Source organism: Myxocyprinus asiaticus, chromosome 40, assembly GCF_019703515.2.
Source record: "Myxocyprinus asiaticus isolate MX2 ecotype Aquarium Trade chromosome 40, UBuf_Myxa_2, whole genome shotgun sequence".
NCBI classification, from domain to species: domain Eukaryota; kingdom Metazoa; phylum Chordata; class Actinopteri; order Cypriniformes; family Catostomidae; genus Myxocyprinus; species Myxocyprinus asiaticus.
The window spans coordinates 6,924,773-6,941,134 of record NC_059383.1 but is presented as its reverse complement, the minus strand read 5'-3'; the positions used below and the strand labels follow the sequence as shown (position 1 = coordinate 6,941,134).

General features: G+C 37.2%; 1 protein-coding gene across 4 annotated transcripts in view; it reads left to right on the top strand.

The window, feature by feature from the left end:
- Positions 1–14,722, top strand: part of LOC127430653 (heat shock 70 kDa protein 4-like) — a 31,250-nt gene extending 16,528 nt beyond the window's left edge. Inside the window, exons 12-19 of one of the 4 annotated variants that reach the window (XM_051680583.1) lie at positions 2,436–2,617; positions 3,888–3,980; positions 4,395–4,550; positions 6,390–6,515; positions 6,589–6,696; positions 6,799–6,918; positions 7,011–7,172; positions 13,733–14,722. In XM_051680583.1, coding sequence (XP_051536543.1) covers positions 2,436–2,617; positions 3,888–3,980; positions 4,395–4,550; positions 6,390–6,515; positions 6,589–6,696; positions 6,799–6,918; positions 7,011–7,172; positions 13,733–13,930 — 1,145 coding nt within the window. In that variant the 3' untranslated portion in view covers positions 13,931–14,722. The remainder of the gene's footprint in view (positions 1–2,435; positions 2,618–3,887; positions 3,981–4,394; positions 4,551–6,389; positions 6,516–6,588; positions 6,697–6,798; positions 6,919–7,010; positions 7,173–13,732) is intronic. The other 3 variants (XM_051680580.1, XM_051680581.1, XM_051680582.1) reach the window with 3 other exon arrangements.
- Positions 14,723–16,362: the final 1,640 nt, after the last annotated feature.

The following is a 16,362-nucleotide window of genomic DNA, read 5'->3' as shown; positions in this document are numbered from 1 at the left end:
GAAAGTGAAGAAATTAGGAAAGAAATGTTTTACATGATATATTAAAAATATAATGTAAATATAATATATTTAAATTATATTTTATTTAAAATAATATAAAATATATGGGTTAAAAAAACAACAGTGTAAATGTAAAATTGACCAAACTAAAGTTGACCAAAAAGAGACATATTTGTAGTATTTAGAAATATTTTGATATTTAAAACATAATTTTTCATGTCATTTTTTAAGCCTTAAAAGGAAATCACAGATCCCAATTTTATTATTTGATTTATATATTTGAAGTAAAATATGTAAATGACCTCTTAAGGTGTATAAAGTACACATGCAGAAAAAAGCACACCACACAATTATGACAATTAATCGTGAAAGCCCTTAAAGAGACAATTAATCATCACAGCCCTAAAACAGACAATTAATCATCATAATCGCAATTATTTGTTTGACAATTAATCGTCAGCCAAATTTCAGAATCGTGACAGCCCTATTTCTGACAGATTGACTAATTCAGTTGCAAAATGAATTGCTGTGGACTGTAAATCAGTGGTAGGCTTACAGTATGTTCAACAATATGGAAATAAAATTGTTGCCTTCTAAAGCCATTTTTTTATCTTATCAGTGTTTTACTCATCTGCCACAATAATGTAATGCATTGTAAATATCTGAATGATTATTTTTATATTATATTTATTATGATTTAAATAGAACTATGTGTAATTTTATGTCATATTGAATTATTGTTATTTGAGGGGCTTTCTCAGCAAATATTTAAATGTGATTTAATTTGATTAAACACCATATCATGCAGTTAATTTAATTGAAAATTAATCGATTGACAGCCCTAGTTAATACTTTTTCTTCTTATGAGCCGGTTCAAGATTAAACTTCACAAAAAGTATTAACAAATATATTGTGTTTTGACCCGTAATTATGCCTTCTAGAGCTTTGCAGATGAACGTTTCTGAAATCAAAATTTCACTAACCGAAGTGTCACCTGTCGCTTAATAATAATGGATTTTGGACTCTTGAAAGTGGACATTTGACATTGTTTTTATGTGAATAAATAAAGGTACATTTCTAGTTTCAACATTTATTTGTACATTAGAACTTTGTTTTGTTGGACAAGAAAAACTACCTTCATATCATGTGACCCACATTTGGGTTTTAACCATTTACACAGAGCTACTGAGAGCACCATATCTCTGGGATTGAACCAAATAGGGCCTTAAAAATTAAGATACAAAAAGGAAAGCTTGTTCTGAACCAGAATCTAAAGTATTAAAGGAATATTCTGGGTTCAAGTTAAGCTCAATCGACAGCATTTGTGACAATGTTGATTACCACAAAAAATTATATTGACTCCTTTAGTCCCTCCTTTTCTTTACAAAAAGCAAAAATCTGTGTTACATTGAGGCACTTACAATGGAAGTGACTTGGGACTAATTTTGAATGTTAAAATACTGACTTTTTCAAAAGTATCGCCACAAGACAAACAATGTGTGTTAACATGATTTTAGTGTGATAAAATCACTTACTAACCTTTTCTGTGTAAAGTTATAGCCAATTTTAATACTTTGTTGCCATGATGATGTAATGTCAACAAACCCTAAAATGATGTAAAAACTATGATTTAAACAACTTTACAGCTCAAATAAGTGATACGTTTAAACTCAAGTACATGAGTTTAAACAGAAGAATTAATGTGTACTTTTATTAAATAAGCTTCATATTTCTCCTTTTATATCCTCAACAAATTGGCCCCATTCACTTCTATTGTAAGTACCTCACTGTAACCTCGATTTTGCTTTTTATTTATTTTTTTTATTTTTTTTTAAAGAAAAGGGATGTCGAAATTAATATTTGTGGTAATCAACATTATGCCACAAATGCTGTCGATTGAGCTGAACTTGAATTAAACCCGGAATATTCCTTTAAACTGAAAAGCTAGGCCATCTGAAAAAAGGGAAGGCTTTAGGGTTGCAACTAATGCAATGTACATTAAAATCACACATTGCAACCCTGAATTTATTTACGCTAAATTTATTTGCGATATATTGTATTGTGGAATTCGATAAACCTTGCTTCCTGGAAAGTATTTTGACTATGGGTGATTTTGATCAGCCTCCACGTCTCTGTCAAAAAGCCTCCTCAAAAGTCTGTCCTGGTGGTGTTTCAGGAGTAGGGTAAACCTGAGTAATCCACTGCAAACTCATATTCAGTTCTGGCTCCTTTCTGGTTCGGAATGGCCACTTTTCACAATCCAATTAGTTCCCGATAGATAAAATCAAGCCCTGACCTACTTTTTTTCTCCTTGAATATCCTGTTTTACTCAAGTATACCACATTATGGAAGTTAAATGGGAATGCCGTTTCATGTTGATTTCAACTGCAAATTGCGAGAACATGCGCTTCACTGTAATTCTTGCCTGCCCTCAGGCCAGTTCAACATCCAGAAGGTGGTGCCTCAGCCATCAGGTGAGAGCTCTAAGGTGAAGGTGAAGGTACGTGTGAATGTGCACGGGGTCTTCAGCGTGTCCAGCGCCTCCCTGGTGGAGGTCCTAAAATCTGCTGAAGGAGAAGAGCCCATGGAGACAGAGACTCCTGCCAAGGGGGACGAGGTAAAGACATCTTTGTGGACACAATGACCAATTGTTGTTTTTACCTCTCATTTAAACGTGGTTTATTCTCCACATGACCATACTAGCGAGACGAAAGTGACATCATCATGGCGCATTTCATGCGGCTGTAAACATCAAAATGTTTCTCAGTGTGCACTTTTCAATCCCATTGGACGAATTTTAGGGAGGCTTGGCTGAGCAGATGTGCCTGCTGTATACCCAGCACTTTAAAGCAGAAACATTGTGTTCACCTGAAATATGTAAATGACCACCCCCTTAATCTTTTAATCACTTCGGCAAATCAGGCACAGTTATCGGTGGTTACTGATAAGTTCAAAATAACATATACTGACTGGCCCAACAAAAGTCACATACTCTAATATTTCGTTGGACAACCTTTAGGTTTGATTACGGTGCGCATTTGTTGTGGCATCGTTTCAACAACCTTATGCAATGTCACAACATTTATTTCCATCCAGAATTGCATACATATTGGCCAAGATCTTGTACTGATGACGGGTGAGTTGGACCACACTGTAAAGTCTTCTCCATCACATCCCAAAGACTTTCAATGGTATTAAGGTTAGGACTCTGTGGTGGCCAATTCATGTGTGAAAATGATTCTGCATGTTCCCTTCATTTTATTGGCACATCATGTTGCTGAGCCTAGACCTGACCAAATGAATCAACTCCAGATCATAACACTGCCTTAAATCCAAACGGCAATTTTTTTTTTTTTTTTTTTTTTTTTTTTTGGCCAGGCAGTGTATATCAATGCATTAGCCTATAACTAATAGAAACATTCTCACATTATTAGAGCTGGGTATCGATATAGATTTCCCAGTTCGATTCCAGTTCTGACTCCTTTTTAACGGTTTTCAGAGACAAGCGTGATTTCTTAGGACACTTATTTCAGCTAGTGGGGATATTTAATGCATGGTATAAAAATAAATTACAGCACCTTTAACAGAGGCTATGCAACATTTAACATTTAGCTAAAGCCAATGAACTCCATGAGCGATTGCTCCTTACAAATTTTTTATTTTATTTTTTTGCAAATGTTTGTGCATTTCTGTACAACAAAGGCACAGAAGTGGACAGACAAATGGGTTTGCTTAGTCTGATTTATTGCATACATGTGTTTTGTGTTTGTATTTATCACCTATATTACCCACGGCTAGGATTTAACCTTTAGTCAAGTATTTCTGTAGCTCCATGGATCACAAAATTATTAATAAGATTTATGAACTATAATATTTGCCCCCAAAAGAACAAGATGCAAGTGGATCAAGAAGTACAGAAGGCTCAAGCTGATGATCAGAAAGAAAATGCTGACAAGAAATCAGACACTGAAGACATGGAGGTGTGTGTATACACTTACACACCGACACAAAATACATTGTATTTAAAGGTGCACTTAGTAAATTTGTTTGTTTGCTGGTCTTCTTAGACTTGTACTGACACCTAGTCGCTCACATTTTCAAATACCGATGCCATTGTGGAAATGCGCTTTTCGCAGTAACCCATGATTAAATATTCCATGAGGAAAAAGCAAACTTTACTGTACATTTTGCTTAAACATTACTGAGTACACCTTTTAAAAAAGTGTTGTCAATTTTCAGTCTGCTTGTGCAGTACCATCCAAAATGACCATATTCCAGCTTTGTATGCCTGATGATTTACACTGATTATAAACCCCTGCACCCTCTATATGGCATAAAACAAGGGGTGTAGTAAAGTGAAATGGATAATTCACTGTAACCTCAAACAATTTCAGACTTCAACAGAAGACAAACAGGGGGAGAAGAAGAACGACCAGCCTCCACAAGCCAAGAAAGCCAAAGTAAAGACAAAGTCAGTGGAGCTGCCCATCGAGAACAGCCTGCACTGGCAGCTGGCCAATGACATGCTCAATCTGTTTGTGGAGAATGAGGTACTGCACATCCCTCAAGAAAGATGACAGGATTCAAATGGCACCACAGTCATTGACTCCTCTGATTATTGTTCAGTAGAAAAAATAAAGAATTATTTGTCCCTGTTTCCAGCTGCACATTTGCCAATGTAGTTTTAAATTACTGCTGTCTGTACCGTTATAGGAATGTTCCAGGTTCAATACAAGTTAAGCGCAATCGACAGCATTTGTGGCATAACGTTGATTACCACAAACATTAATTGACTCATCCCTCGTTTATTTACAGTGAGGCACTTAAAATGGAAGTGAATGGTGCCAGTCCAGAAACAGTAAAAAACACACAGTTTCAAAAGTATAGCCACAAGACGTAAACATTATACGTGTTCACATGATTTTAGTGTAATAGAATCAGGGATTTTCAGGCGTTTACAAGATTACAGTGTTCATCAGCGTTATGTCTTGACAACGTATTTGCAATAATGGATATAACTTAACGCAGATAAGGTTAGTAAGCTAATTTTATCAGAGTCAAATCTTGTTAACACACATAATGTTGACATCCATTGGCTATACTTTTGAAACAGTGTGTATTTTAATGTTTATGTACTGGCCCTATTCACTTCCATTGTAAGTGTCTCATTGTAACCAAGATTTTTACTTTTTCGTAAAAACATGAGGAACGAGATGAAATTATGGTTTGTGGTTATCAACACAATGCCAGAAATGCTGTTGATTGAGCTTAATTCATATTTAACCCTGAATATTTCTTTAAATAATTGGTGATGCATGCTAAGGATGGTAACGTGGGTGAAAAATCCCATAGATTTGCATTGAAATAGAACCTGAACCATATTTAGAGACCAGAATGTCATAGAGTAGGGCCAGTAAGCAACCACATAGAACACCTTAGCAACCCCTCAGAACACCTTGCCAGCTGTTTAGCAACCACCCAAACATCATGCCGCAAGCAGCACTCACTCGAATGTATGTTGTATCATTTGTTCCTAAAAGCTGGTGATTGCTAGAAATTGTCTGTCCACTCAAAGTTGCATTTGAATACATACTGTCTTTTTCAACATATGTGCATTAAAGCGTATTTAACTGCTTTTTAAACTTTAATCAGGGATGCAAACTACTCGCCTTTTAGCTAGTCACCTTTTATGAAGCTAATTTGCACAAATTGTTCAGTAAAATTTTCAACACTTTCCTTATTAAAACACTTGAAAAGGTTACTTTTAAGCTTAAACACTTTTAAAAAAATCTTATAAATACAACAAACAGGGCCTGGTTAGCTCGGCAAGTAAAGACGCTGACTACCACCCCTGGAGTCACAAGTTCGAATCCAGGGAGTGCTGAGTGACTCCAGCCAGGTCTCCTAAGCAATCAAATTGGCCCAGTTGCTAGGGTGGGTAGAGTCACATGGGGTAACCTCCTCGTGGTCGCTATAATGTGGTTCGCTCTCGGTGGGGTGCATGGTGAGTTATGCGTGAATGCTGCTGAGAATAGTGTGAAGCCGCCCTTCGTGCTAGGTGGTAACGCGCTCAACAAGCCACGTGATAAGTTGTACGGATTGACGGTCTCAGACGCGGAGGCAACTTGAGATTCGTCCTCAGCCCAGCCGGATTGAGGCGAGTCACTACGCCACCACAAGGACTTAAGAGCACATTGGGAATTGGGCATTCCAAATATAAATACAAAAATAAAACAAATTACTTTCTCACCTTTTTCACCTCTCGAGTTTGCATCCCTGTTTAATAATGAAAGTCAGACTTATATGCCATTTCTGTCACCCATAAAGCATCCCAGATGCCTTTTCTGTATTTGGTTTCTGACATTGGGTGTTTGTGTTCTCATGTACAGGGGAAGATGATTATGCAGGACAAGCTGGAGAAAGAAAGGAATGATGCCAAGAACTGTGTGGAGGAGTATGTTTATGAAATGAGAGACAAACTGCATGGAGTGCTGGAGAACTTTGTCAATGAGACTGTAAGTGTCTAAAAGTCATTTGCTTTTATCCATACAGATATCTCTGTTTAATTTAATAAATAATGTTTTTCAGAACAGAGATTCCTTCTCCATAAAACTGGAGGACACAGAAAACTGGTTATATGAAGAAGGAGAGGACCAGCAGAAGCAAGTGTATGTTGATAAACTGGCAGAGTTGAAGGTAAATATGGATGCAGCAATGATTTGTTTAAATTTGAGACTGCTATCTAGGAAAAGAATGAATGAATATATGATTAAACAAACTAAAACCCTTTGCTCACAGAAACTGGGCGAGCCTATTCTGAGCCGATATATTGAGGCTGAAGAGCGACCAAAAGCTTTTGAGGAGCTTGGAAGGCAAATTCAGCTGTACATGAAAGTCGTAGTGGCTTATAAGGCCAAGGTGATGTTCTGTCATTTAATGTGAAAAGTAGAAAGCCGCTAAAATCTATATTTAAACAATTTGCATTATCTTTCTGTTATCTCTAATCTCAGGATGAGCTGTATGATCATTTAGAAGAGCTGGAGGTCATGAAAGTGGAGAAGCAGGTGAATGAAGCTATGACCTGGATGAACAACAAAATGAACCTGCAGAGCAAACAGATTCTCAGCCAGGATCCTGTGGTCAGAACACAAGAGATTCAGGCCAAAACAAAGGTACAAACTTGCAAAATTAGACACTGACTAATTAAAGAAATGTTCTGGGTTCAGTACAAGCTAAGCTCTATGCTGTTTATCACCACGGAAAATAGTTTTGACTCCTGCCTCGTTTTGTAAAAACAAACAAAAATTGCATTTAGAGTTCTGCAGTTACGGTGGTCTATGGGCCAGTGCAATGCACTGGAATACATACTGTTTCATAGTAGCCTCAAGAAATAAACTTTATGTAGGTTAACGTGTGACTAGAATTGCCTTTTAAACATTGTCAGTGTATAGTTATATTCAATCTTTATATTCAAACATTTAAAGCTCTGAACTGTAGAACGAGCAAACTATATACATAATACAATGCACAAACTATATACACGATAATCATGGAACGTGAATGATTTTATGATACTTTATTCTCCGGTAGTCTTGTTTAATTTTCTTTATTTTGAATATTCATCGTTTAATGTCATCAAAGTCTATTCATGAGGCATTCCGATTATTTGTCCACCTCGTATCCGGTTGATGTTTCAAACTCGCGCTGCATTTTTTTCTTCTCCATAAATACTCAGCAGATCCTGCACAGATGCGTCTGTCCATCTATTTTGATTTGAAAAGCCTACAGTAGCAAAAACTCAAAAGTTTTAATGTAGGTTACTAACCTGATATCGGCTGTCTGAAGGCTGATGATGGATTTTTCTTGACCAACGAGAAGCATTTGATGTTCTGACTCCACCCAAATAGCTCCAATTTGCAAGGAAAGTACCACTTCAGGAGCAGATACTAAAAAGGTTCTTGGTTTGTTTCAGTTTTTAGTTCCATTTTGAACTAGTTACGTGGTGGAAAAACAACGAGAACTTGAAATGGTTCCAGGAATTAGAAGTTCCTTCAGGGGAAAACACCTATAAATAGTGATATATGGTACCAGTTTAAAGCTTAGAATCTGAGCTTTTCTCAGGAACTCTCCATCACTCTTGCATTTGTGTTACATAAAATAACAAGATAAGACCTGAAAACTTCTGTGTCGCAAATGAGCCACCCTGTGCTAATGACGTAGAAATATGAATATAAATGTTTTTCATATAGCACTAAAATAGACAAGTCATATCAAATAAACTCTCACGCTCAGGAATTTATTGCCGTAACACCACAGTTCAAAAATTATCAAAATAAAAGTGAAATATGATCTCTGTAAGACAACAAAGACGAAAGTCTCATGTCTGTTCTGATCGCTGCTTCTGTAAGCCCCATGTAGCCACAAACTCTATATCGGCTCTTACCTTAGGCTGTTTTCTTCCAAATGAGCAATTTTAGTTTAGTTTAGACTTGTCTATGAGCTTGCTTGCTTGAGTGAACAATCCAATGTTATTTCTCAATGGATTACTGTCTTATTTGGTTATTTAATATGCAGTACAGCAAGCAAATCATCAGCGGCATGTTTTCAACTACTGACGATTAAATATTTTACATCAGCACAAATATGAGGATCTCCTCTTTCTAACAACACCTAGACTCATTAAATCACATTTCAGATCTGTATTTTGTGATGGAAGGTAACAAAGGAAGAAGTCTTATTTTATTTTTTCTAGTACTTGCTTCCATCTAGTGGAATGAACTAACATTTTTAGCAGGGACACAGAGCAAACACGGCCTGAATCACAGGCTTTCAAAGATGGCAAAAAAAGAAAAACACACAATTAAATGAATGTTTGTCATTAGGGCTGGGTGATAGGACGATGTTATCGGATATCGACGATATCTTATAAAGGTCCTAAAGCCGAATGTGACGCTCAATTGACAGACGATGATCGACAATATCGGGAAATGGCAAAACCATGGATCTGGAAAGTCAGCAAATATATTAAACGGTAGCCCAGGGTGTGAAACTAGCACTCGCCAAATGCGACGAGACTAAGCTCCTCGTCCAAATGTATTTCATGCGCGGGTAATTTTGCTCATCTACCCGCAACAGGTGGGTGACATGTAATATGTCTCAGAGTGGCACATGACAAGAAATGCTGTTAGTCAAAAAGACACGCTTGAAGAAACACACTTTATTATATTTTTAAGAACAGGGAAAAGAAATCATATTGTTGGTACATTAATGTGTCCCTTTTCCAATATCCTGATTTCCAACAAATGTTAAAGACTGAAATCAGTGTTTATATGGAGACCAACTGGTCCTCCGTATCCTCTGTGGGCGTGGCTTGGGAGGCACTTAAAGTGGCTCTTAGGGGTTGGATCATACATGCCTCATTCACCAAAAAATCCAAAGCACAAGAACTTGTGGAGTTGGAAGGAAATATTAAAAGTGCAGAAGCAGAGCTGAAGCGCTGTATGTCATCTGATGGCCTCAGAGAATTGACCCGATTGAAATAAAGATATAATACTATTTTGTCGCGGAAAGTGGAGTTTTGGTTATTCAGGGCAAGACAGTCATACTTTGAGTCGGAGGACAAAGCAGGAAAACCTTTGGCTTGATATATAAAACAGAGAGAGTCTTTTTCTACCATTCCTTCAGTGAAATCTGCTGGTGGTGAAATATTTACCTCGGCCATTGATATTAATAATGCTTTTAAAGAATTCTATTTTGATCTTTATAGTTCCACATCTTCGTTTACTGATGAGGATATTAGGAATTTTGTGGAACCATTAGATCTTCCTAAACTGAAGACTGAGCAAAAAAACTCTCCTGATTCTGAGAACCTTGGAGGAGCTTGATGAGGTAATTAAGGCACTGCCTACAGGCAAGGCTCCAGGGCCTGACGGCTTTGCAGCTGAGTTTTTCAAATCTTATGCTACAGAACTGGCTCCACTTTTGTTAGAAGTTTATACGGAATCATTAAAGAATGGAAAGCTTCCGCCAATCATGACACAAGCCCGGATCAATCTGATTCTTAAAAAGGACAAAGATCCAAGCGGGTGTAAAAGTTACCGTCCAATCTCCCTGATCCAACTAGATGTAAAAATGTTGTCAAAAATTCTGGCTAATCGATTAAGTAAAGTTATGATATCACGTATACATATAGATCAGGTGGGGTTTATTCGGGGCTGCAGCTCTTCTGATAACATCAGGCGTCTCATCAATATCATGTGGTCAGTAGCGAATGATCAGTCTCCGGTCGCTGCCATCTCTCTTGACGCCGAAAAGGCGTTTGATATGATAGAATGGGATCATCTTTTTAAGATTTTGGAAATGTATGGGTTCGGGAGTACATTTATTAGTTGGATTAAGTTACTTTACAGACACCCTGTAGCAGCAGTGCAAACAAATGGATTAATTTCTGATTATTTTACTCTGAATGGGGCACTCGGCAGGGTTGCCCTCTTTCCCCATTATTGTTCTGTCTTGCCCTGGAACCATTAGTAGCCGCGATAAGAAAGGAGGTTTGATTTTCCAGGGGTGATGGCGGGAGGTGTGGCGCATAAGCTTCTGCTTTACGCAGATGATATTTTATTATTTGTCTCTGATCCTACTAGATCTATGCCTTGCCTCCACAGAATTATTAATTCCTCCTCAGGATACAAAGTCAGTTGGTCTAAATCCGAAGCTTTGGCGCTGACAGCGTACTGTCCAGTAACTGCTTTTCAGCCGGGCGCCTTCCAGTGGCCCAAACAGGGAATTACGTATTAGGGAATTTTATTCCCAGCTAATTTGTCTGATTTAGTCAGAGTTAATTTTGACCCGTTAATAAAAAGGTTTTCGAATGATGTGGGCAGGTGGGCTTCATTACATTTATCAATGATTGGGAAGGTTAATGTTATTAAAATGAATTGTATTCCAAAATTCAACTACTTGCTACAGTCTCTCCCTGTAGATGTCCCCCTCTCTTATTTCAAGCAATTTGATAGCATAGCGAAATCTTTATTTGGAATGGTAAGCGTCCCAAGTTAAATTTCAATAAGTTACATAGGCTGATTGACAATGGTGGGTTAGGCCTACCCAGGATTTTGTTTTATTATTATGCATTTGGTCTTAGACATTTGGCTCATTGGTTGCTTCCACCTGAGAGAGCCCCTCCCTGGTTTTGTATTGAAAAGGAAGTTCTTGCCCCTATCTCGCCACTGCAAAGCCTTTCGATCAAACTGGAGAGGTTAAGTTGCACCCCGTTATTTTGCATTTGCACTCGATATGGACAAAAGTGTCGAGTGTTTAATTCGGATATTTATTTAAACGTAGCCTCGAGCACATGGCAGAACCCTAAACTACGTATTAAGTCCCCTTTCTGTTGGTCAGATTGGATTGTTAGGGGGGTTAATGCACTCGGTGACCTATATGAGGGTGGAGTATTGAGACCTTTTGAAATTTTGGTTCAACATTTTGGCATTCCACAGCTTCGCCACCTACTCTGCACTGTTTTTGGGAATGGCACGCACCCCCCTAAAGCGACGGATACTCTGGAAGTGGTGATTGCTGCTTTTGGGAAGGGTCATGAGGCATCAGTATATTACTCCCTGCTAATTCAGAGTCTGGGGGATGGAACTTTGAATTCTCTTAAAAGATTATGGGATAAAGATCTAAACTTGACATTGGGGGAGGGGGTGTGGGCTAGGATCCTAAAAAACATCAAGTCCGCATCTAGAGATGCAAGGGTGTGTCTGATGCAATTTAAGATTTTGCATCGATTCTGTTGGACCCCCTCTAGATTGTATAGGCTTGGTCTTAAAGACACTCCCACCTGCTGCCCATGTTGTTTGGGGATGTGTTGGGTTCCAGGAGTTTTGGTTGAGGGTTCAGAGCTTTATGTGTGATGTAGTGGACACTCAGTTTTCATTTTACCCCAGACTGTGTATTTTGGGTGATGAGGCGGTCCTAAATATAGGTGGTAAATATATAAAAAGCTGGGTCCTAACCAGAGTGATGATTGGCAGACAGGTAATTCTCAGGAGATGGAAGTCAACCGATGCACCCTCATTTCATGAGTGGTCTACTGAATTGGGCAGGGTAGCAGCATTTGAGGAGATGGCATATAGAAGGCTAGGCAACCTGGATTTGTACACCAGGAATTGGGGCAGCTATTTAGCCTTTTTGGAATGCTCTCGGGGAGGGGCAGTGGAGAGAGACTAATAATAATAATAATTGTTATTATATGTGTGTATGTATGTGTGTGTGTGTGTGTGAGAGTGTGTTTGTGTATTTTTTTTATTTTCTTATTTTTTTATTTTTTTCCTAAGTATTTTCTGCTGTTTTATTGTCTATATGTGTGTCTTTGTCAGTTGGCTTTTGACCACTGGGGTGCTTGTTTGTGTCGGGTGGGGGTGGGGTGGGGGTTAATGGTCAGGGGGAAAAGTTGTGATTTCATGTGGTTTGATTCTGCATTTTCTGTCTATTTGATTTGCAGCATGGAATCATTAAAAATTGTAAATAAAAAAGAACAGGCAAAAGAAAACCTGCCAATGCTTGTCTGATTTGCTGTTTGTTCAGAGGCGTGTAGCACAAGCCTGTCTCGTGGAACAAGTGCATGTAAAGAGTTTGCACTCTGTTTTTTCTCTGTTTCATTCATCTGAAAACTGTTTGCAAGAATAATATAATCTACGAGAATGCTGCAAATGATCTCTTATTATCTCAGGAAGTGCTGTGAGTTTACTTTGCTCTATTTCCACGGACCAGTTCACAGTTAACATGCATTGTGAACGCATCTCTGCAGGTTCAGTAATAAATATCTTTGTATTAAAGAAACAAAGACGAAAGTGATTAAATCATAAAATAATACAAGACACGTTAACCTTGAACCTAAAATTTAGTTCTGTTTTCTTTTCTTAAGGCAGCATTAACTGTATTACCAAAACGCAATACAAACACAAATTAGATAAGAACACACATTTGGCAGCATTATTTTGGGAACACAAGAGAATTTATTATGATGATTATTATTATCTTTAAATTTATAATTGTCTTTAGTTCTTAATCTGTAGGCTATTAGTAATTTTCCACCTGTTGTCGTTGACAGACAACTTGCGTGATGGTAAATGGAGTCGTTAGAGACCATAAATGTTTGGATTTGGGGAGGTGGTTAAATAAGATTTTTTTTGGTCACTTCGTTATTTTATTGCTTTTCATTTAAAATGCAATTTGAATTTAGAAATGTCTTTGTTTTTCGTCTTTCAATAAATGAATTTAATTTTTAAAGCAAAATCAATAAAGCAAAGCTATTCCCTGACCGGTGGCATGGGTGTTGACAATATAATCGTATATCGCGATATTTTTTAAGGCGATTATCGATTAAATATTTTTACATATCGTCCAGCCCTATTTGTCATAAGATTGTAAACATTTTTTTTTTTTGCTCTTTTTTTTTTTTAAACGCTGAGCAACACAACAAAAAGATTTTGTGGTAATCTACAGCAACTGTGACTTGATTTGTTTTGAACTCACAACATTCCTTTAAGACCCCATTCATGAAAATGCTTTTTTCTTTCAACGGCATATAAGAAATGCAAGGCATTTAAGAAATCGTTGAAGTTTCTATGTTTGGACTATGGACTAACGATGGGTCCTGTTGGTAATTTGGCCCATTTTATTTCTGCTAACTGTATATTCAGCTTGTCTAAATCTTTATCCCATACAGGAGCTGTATTCTGCTTGCAATCATATTGTCACCAAACCTAAGCCCAAAGTGGAGCCTCCCAAGGAGGAGAAGGCTGCCGAACAGAATGGCCCTGTTAATGGACAGGAGGGCCCAGAGGCCCATGTGGGCAACCCAGAGAAGGGCCAAGCCAGCCCAGAAATCACAGATGCCAAGCTTCCTGAAATGGACATTGACTAAGTTAGCTTGGCCCTCTCCACCCCAGCCTCCAGCCTCTCTCATGCCTCTTAAATGCTTCTGGGTTTGGATTAAAAAAAACAAACAAAAACAGAAGCATTCAATCAAAAAGCATCTCAACCTGATTGATGCATGTTTGCTTCCTTCTATTTTGCTGTTTAAAAAGATACATTGACATCCAATGGGCAGTTTTCCCCATCTTTTGTCAGTTTTCTTCAAGTTGGAAAAAAAAAAAAAAAAACATGTTACAGGATGAAAACCTGGTCTTTATTGCTTTTCAAACTTCTACAGGATGGACTTGGAGAACTACTTATCTTGAAACCACTATATATATATTATGTGTCTTATGTCCTACTTTTTGCGTTTATTGGTTTTGAAGATTTCATTCTTCTATATTAACTTAACATGGTTTTTATTTTGATCTGAAAATCCATAATTGTTTCCCAAACACCAGATTTTTGCAAAGAAGCACTAAAACAGAGGAAGAAGAACTGAATGATAGCAGACAGAAGAGTTCTAGAGACAGAGGCGTAAACTGCACTGTACGCTGAATTAGTTGAGTTATTGTTATGTAGTATTTCAATGGAAAAGGTGCATCGTTTTGTGGCTATGGCCTGTGTGTGGTCTCTGGTGTGTAGACCTGGAGTTTCTGTTTTTGTTTCTTTTTCTACTCCGCAACCAGTGTGAATGATGGAAACTAATTTTGTGTCCATTCCAGTTACAAATGATGATGGTAATTATATAATAAACAGTTCATTTTGGTATACAAAATGAAGAATTTATAAAAATGTTTATAACTCTGCTCCTTGGATCCTGTGTTTGAGGTACAAGTTTTTTAAGGGGTCAAAGGGCAAAAGGAGATACATACTGGTTAACTGTCAGTGTAATTATGGTGTCGCTTTAATTATATTAAATAATTCAGAGGAATTTTGACCATCACATCTGAAGAGCTATGTTTGGTAAAGCCAAAATGTTTAACTGCTGCCCAAAAGGAAAAAACTGATTGAAATGATAAAAATTCCAATTAAGTCTTTTATGAATGTAAAATGACCCAAACTGTATAGTGTTCTTCAATGATTAAGACATGTTTTGCAAAGATCTGATTATGATTTGACTAGAATTGCCTATAAACATTGAGTAGTTATTTTCAGTCTTTCAAATCCTGTCATGACCGTGTAAAGTCAGTAAACCCAGTAACATTTGCATGATAGTACAGGGATACCAGAAAAGGTCTGTTTACATGGAGAAAAATTCTTGCACAGCAGTTACGTCCATAATACAATTAGAAGTTCATCCACCTAGAAAAACGTCCTGCCACTAAAAGAATAATTTAGACAATGTTACAGGTCAAATAACATGCATTGTTTTATTGAATAATTTAACCCCTTAAACTCTCGGGTCACACTGGCTGGGGCCAGGTGTATGTAATAAGTTTACACTTAAGATCTAAAAGTCCCTGGATACAAAAATAGTAATATGTGGCACCAGTTGAAAGCTTAAAATCTGAACATTTCACAGAAAATCTCCATCACTTTTGCATGTGTTCCATAAAATAACCAGATAAGACCTGAAAAACTCTGTCGCAAATGAGCGCCACTCTGTGCTAATTATGTAGAAATATGAATAATGAATGCTTATTTGAATGTATACAACATTCAAATAAGATTTTTTTTTTTTTTTTTTTTGTTCTTCACTATTTTCATGCACTATAGCATGAAAACATCTACTGATTCCAGTTAATTATTATTAAGCAGGAATATGCATTTATGTAAAGATCAAGAACTTTACAATAAGGCCACTATCTTTGTTTTACAGGGTTCCCTCAGTCATGTAATTCCTGGAAATATTAGGGTATTTTAAAATGGTGTTTTCCAGGCATGGAGAAATTGATACAATCTTAAAAGTCATGGATTTTTACTTGTCAAAAAGGGTGGGAATCCCGTTTTAGTATGTTTTGGTGTATACAATATGTTCAGTTTTATATTTTGGTCGGTGCTCAGTGGCCGATGTTGGTAAACTCATATTCGCGTGGAAGTCTTTTCAAATAATGTTAACAACAGACCTGTTCTAAAAACCTTTAGGAAATTGCAGAGAAAAATTAATGGCTCAAAAAAGCTAATTCTCTTCCGGGTTTATGGCAACAATCTGAAGAGTTCTACGTAGGCGTTGCTCAATAATATTAATAGTTACTTAACTGTATGCACCATGAAGTGATGTCTGTGTGTTTGTGTGAATATGCATGACTAATTTAGCGATTGGTTGTGTGTGTACGTGAATATACGTGACTAATTTAGCGATTGGTTGTGTGTGTATGTGAATATACGTGACTAATTTAGCGATTGGTTGTGTGTGTGTGAATATATGTGACTAATTTAGCAACTGGTTGTGTGTGTGTGAATATATGTGACTAATTTAGCGATTGGTTGTGATTTGGT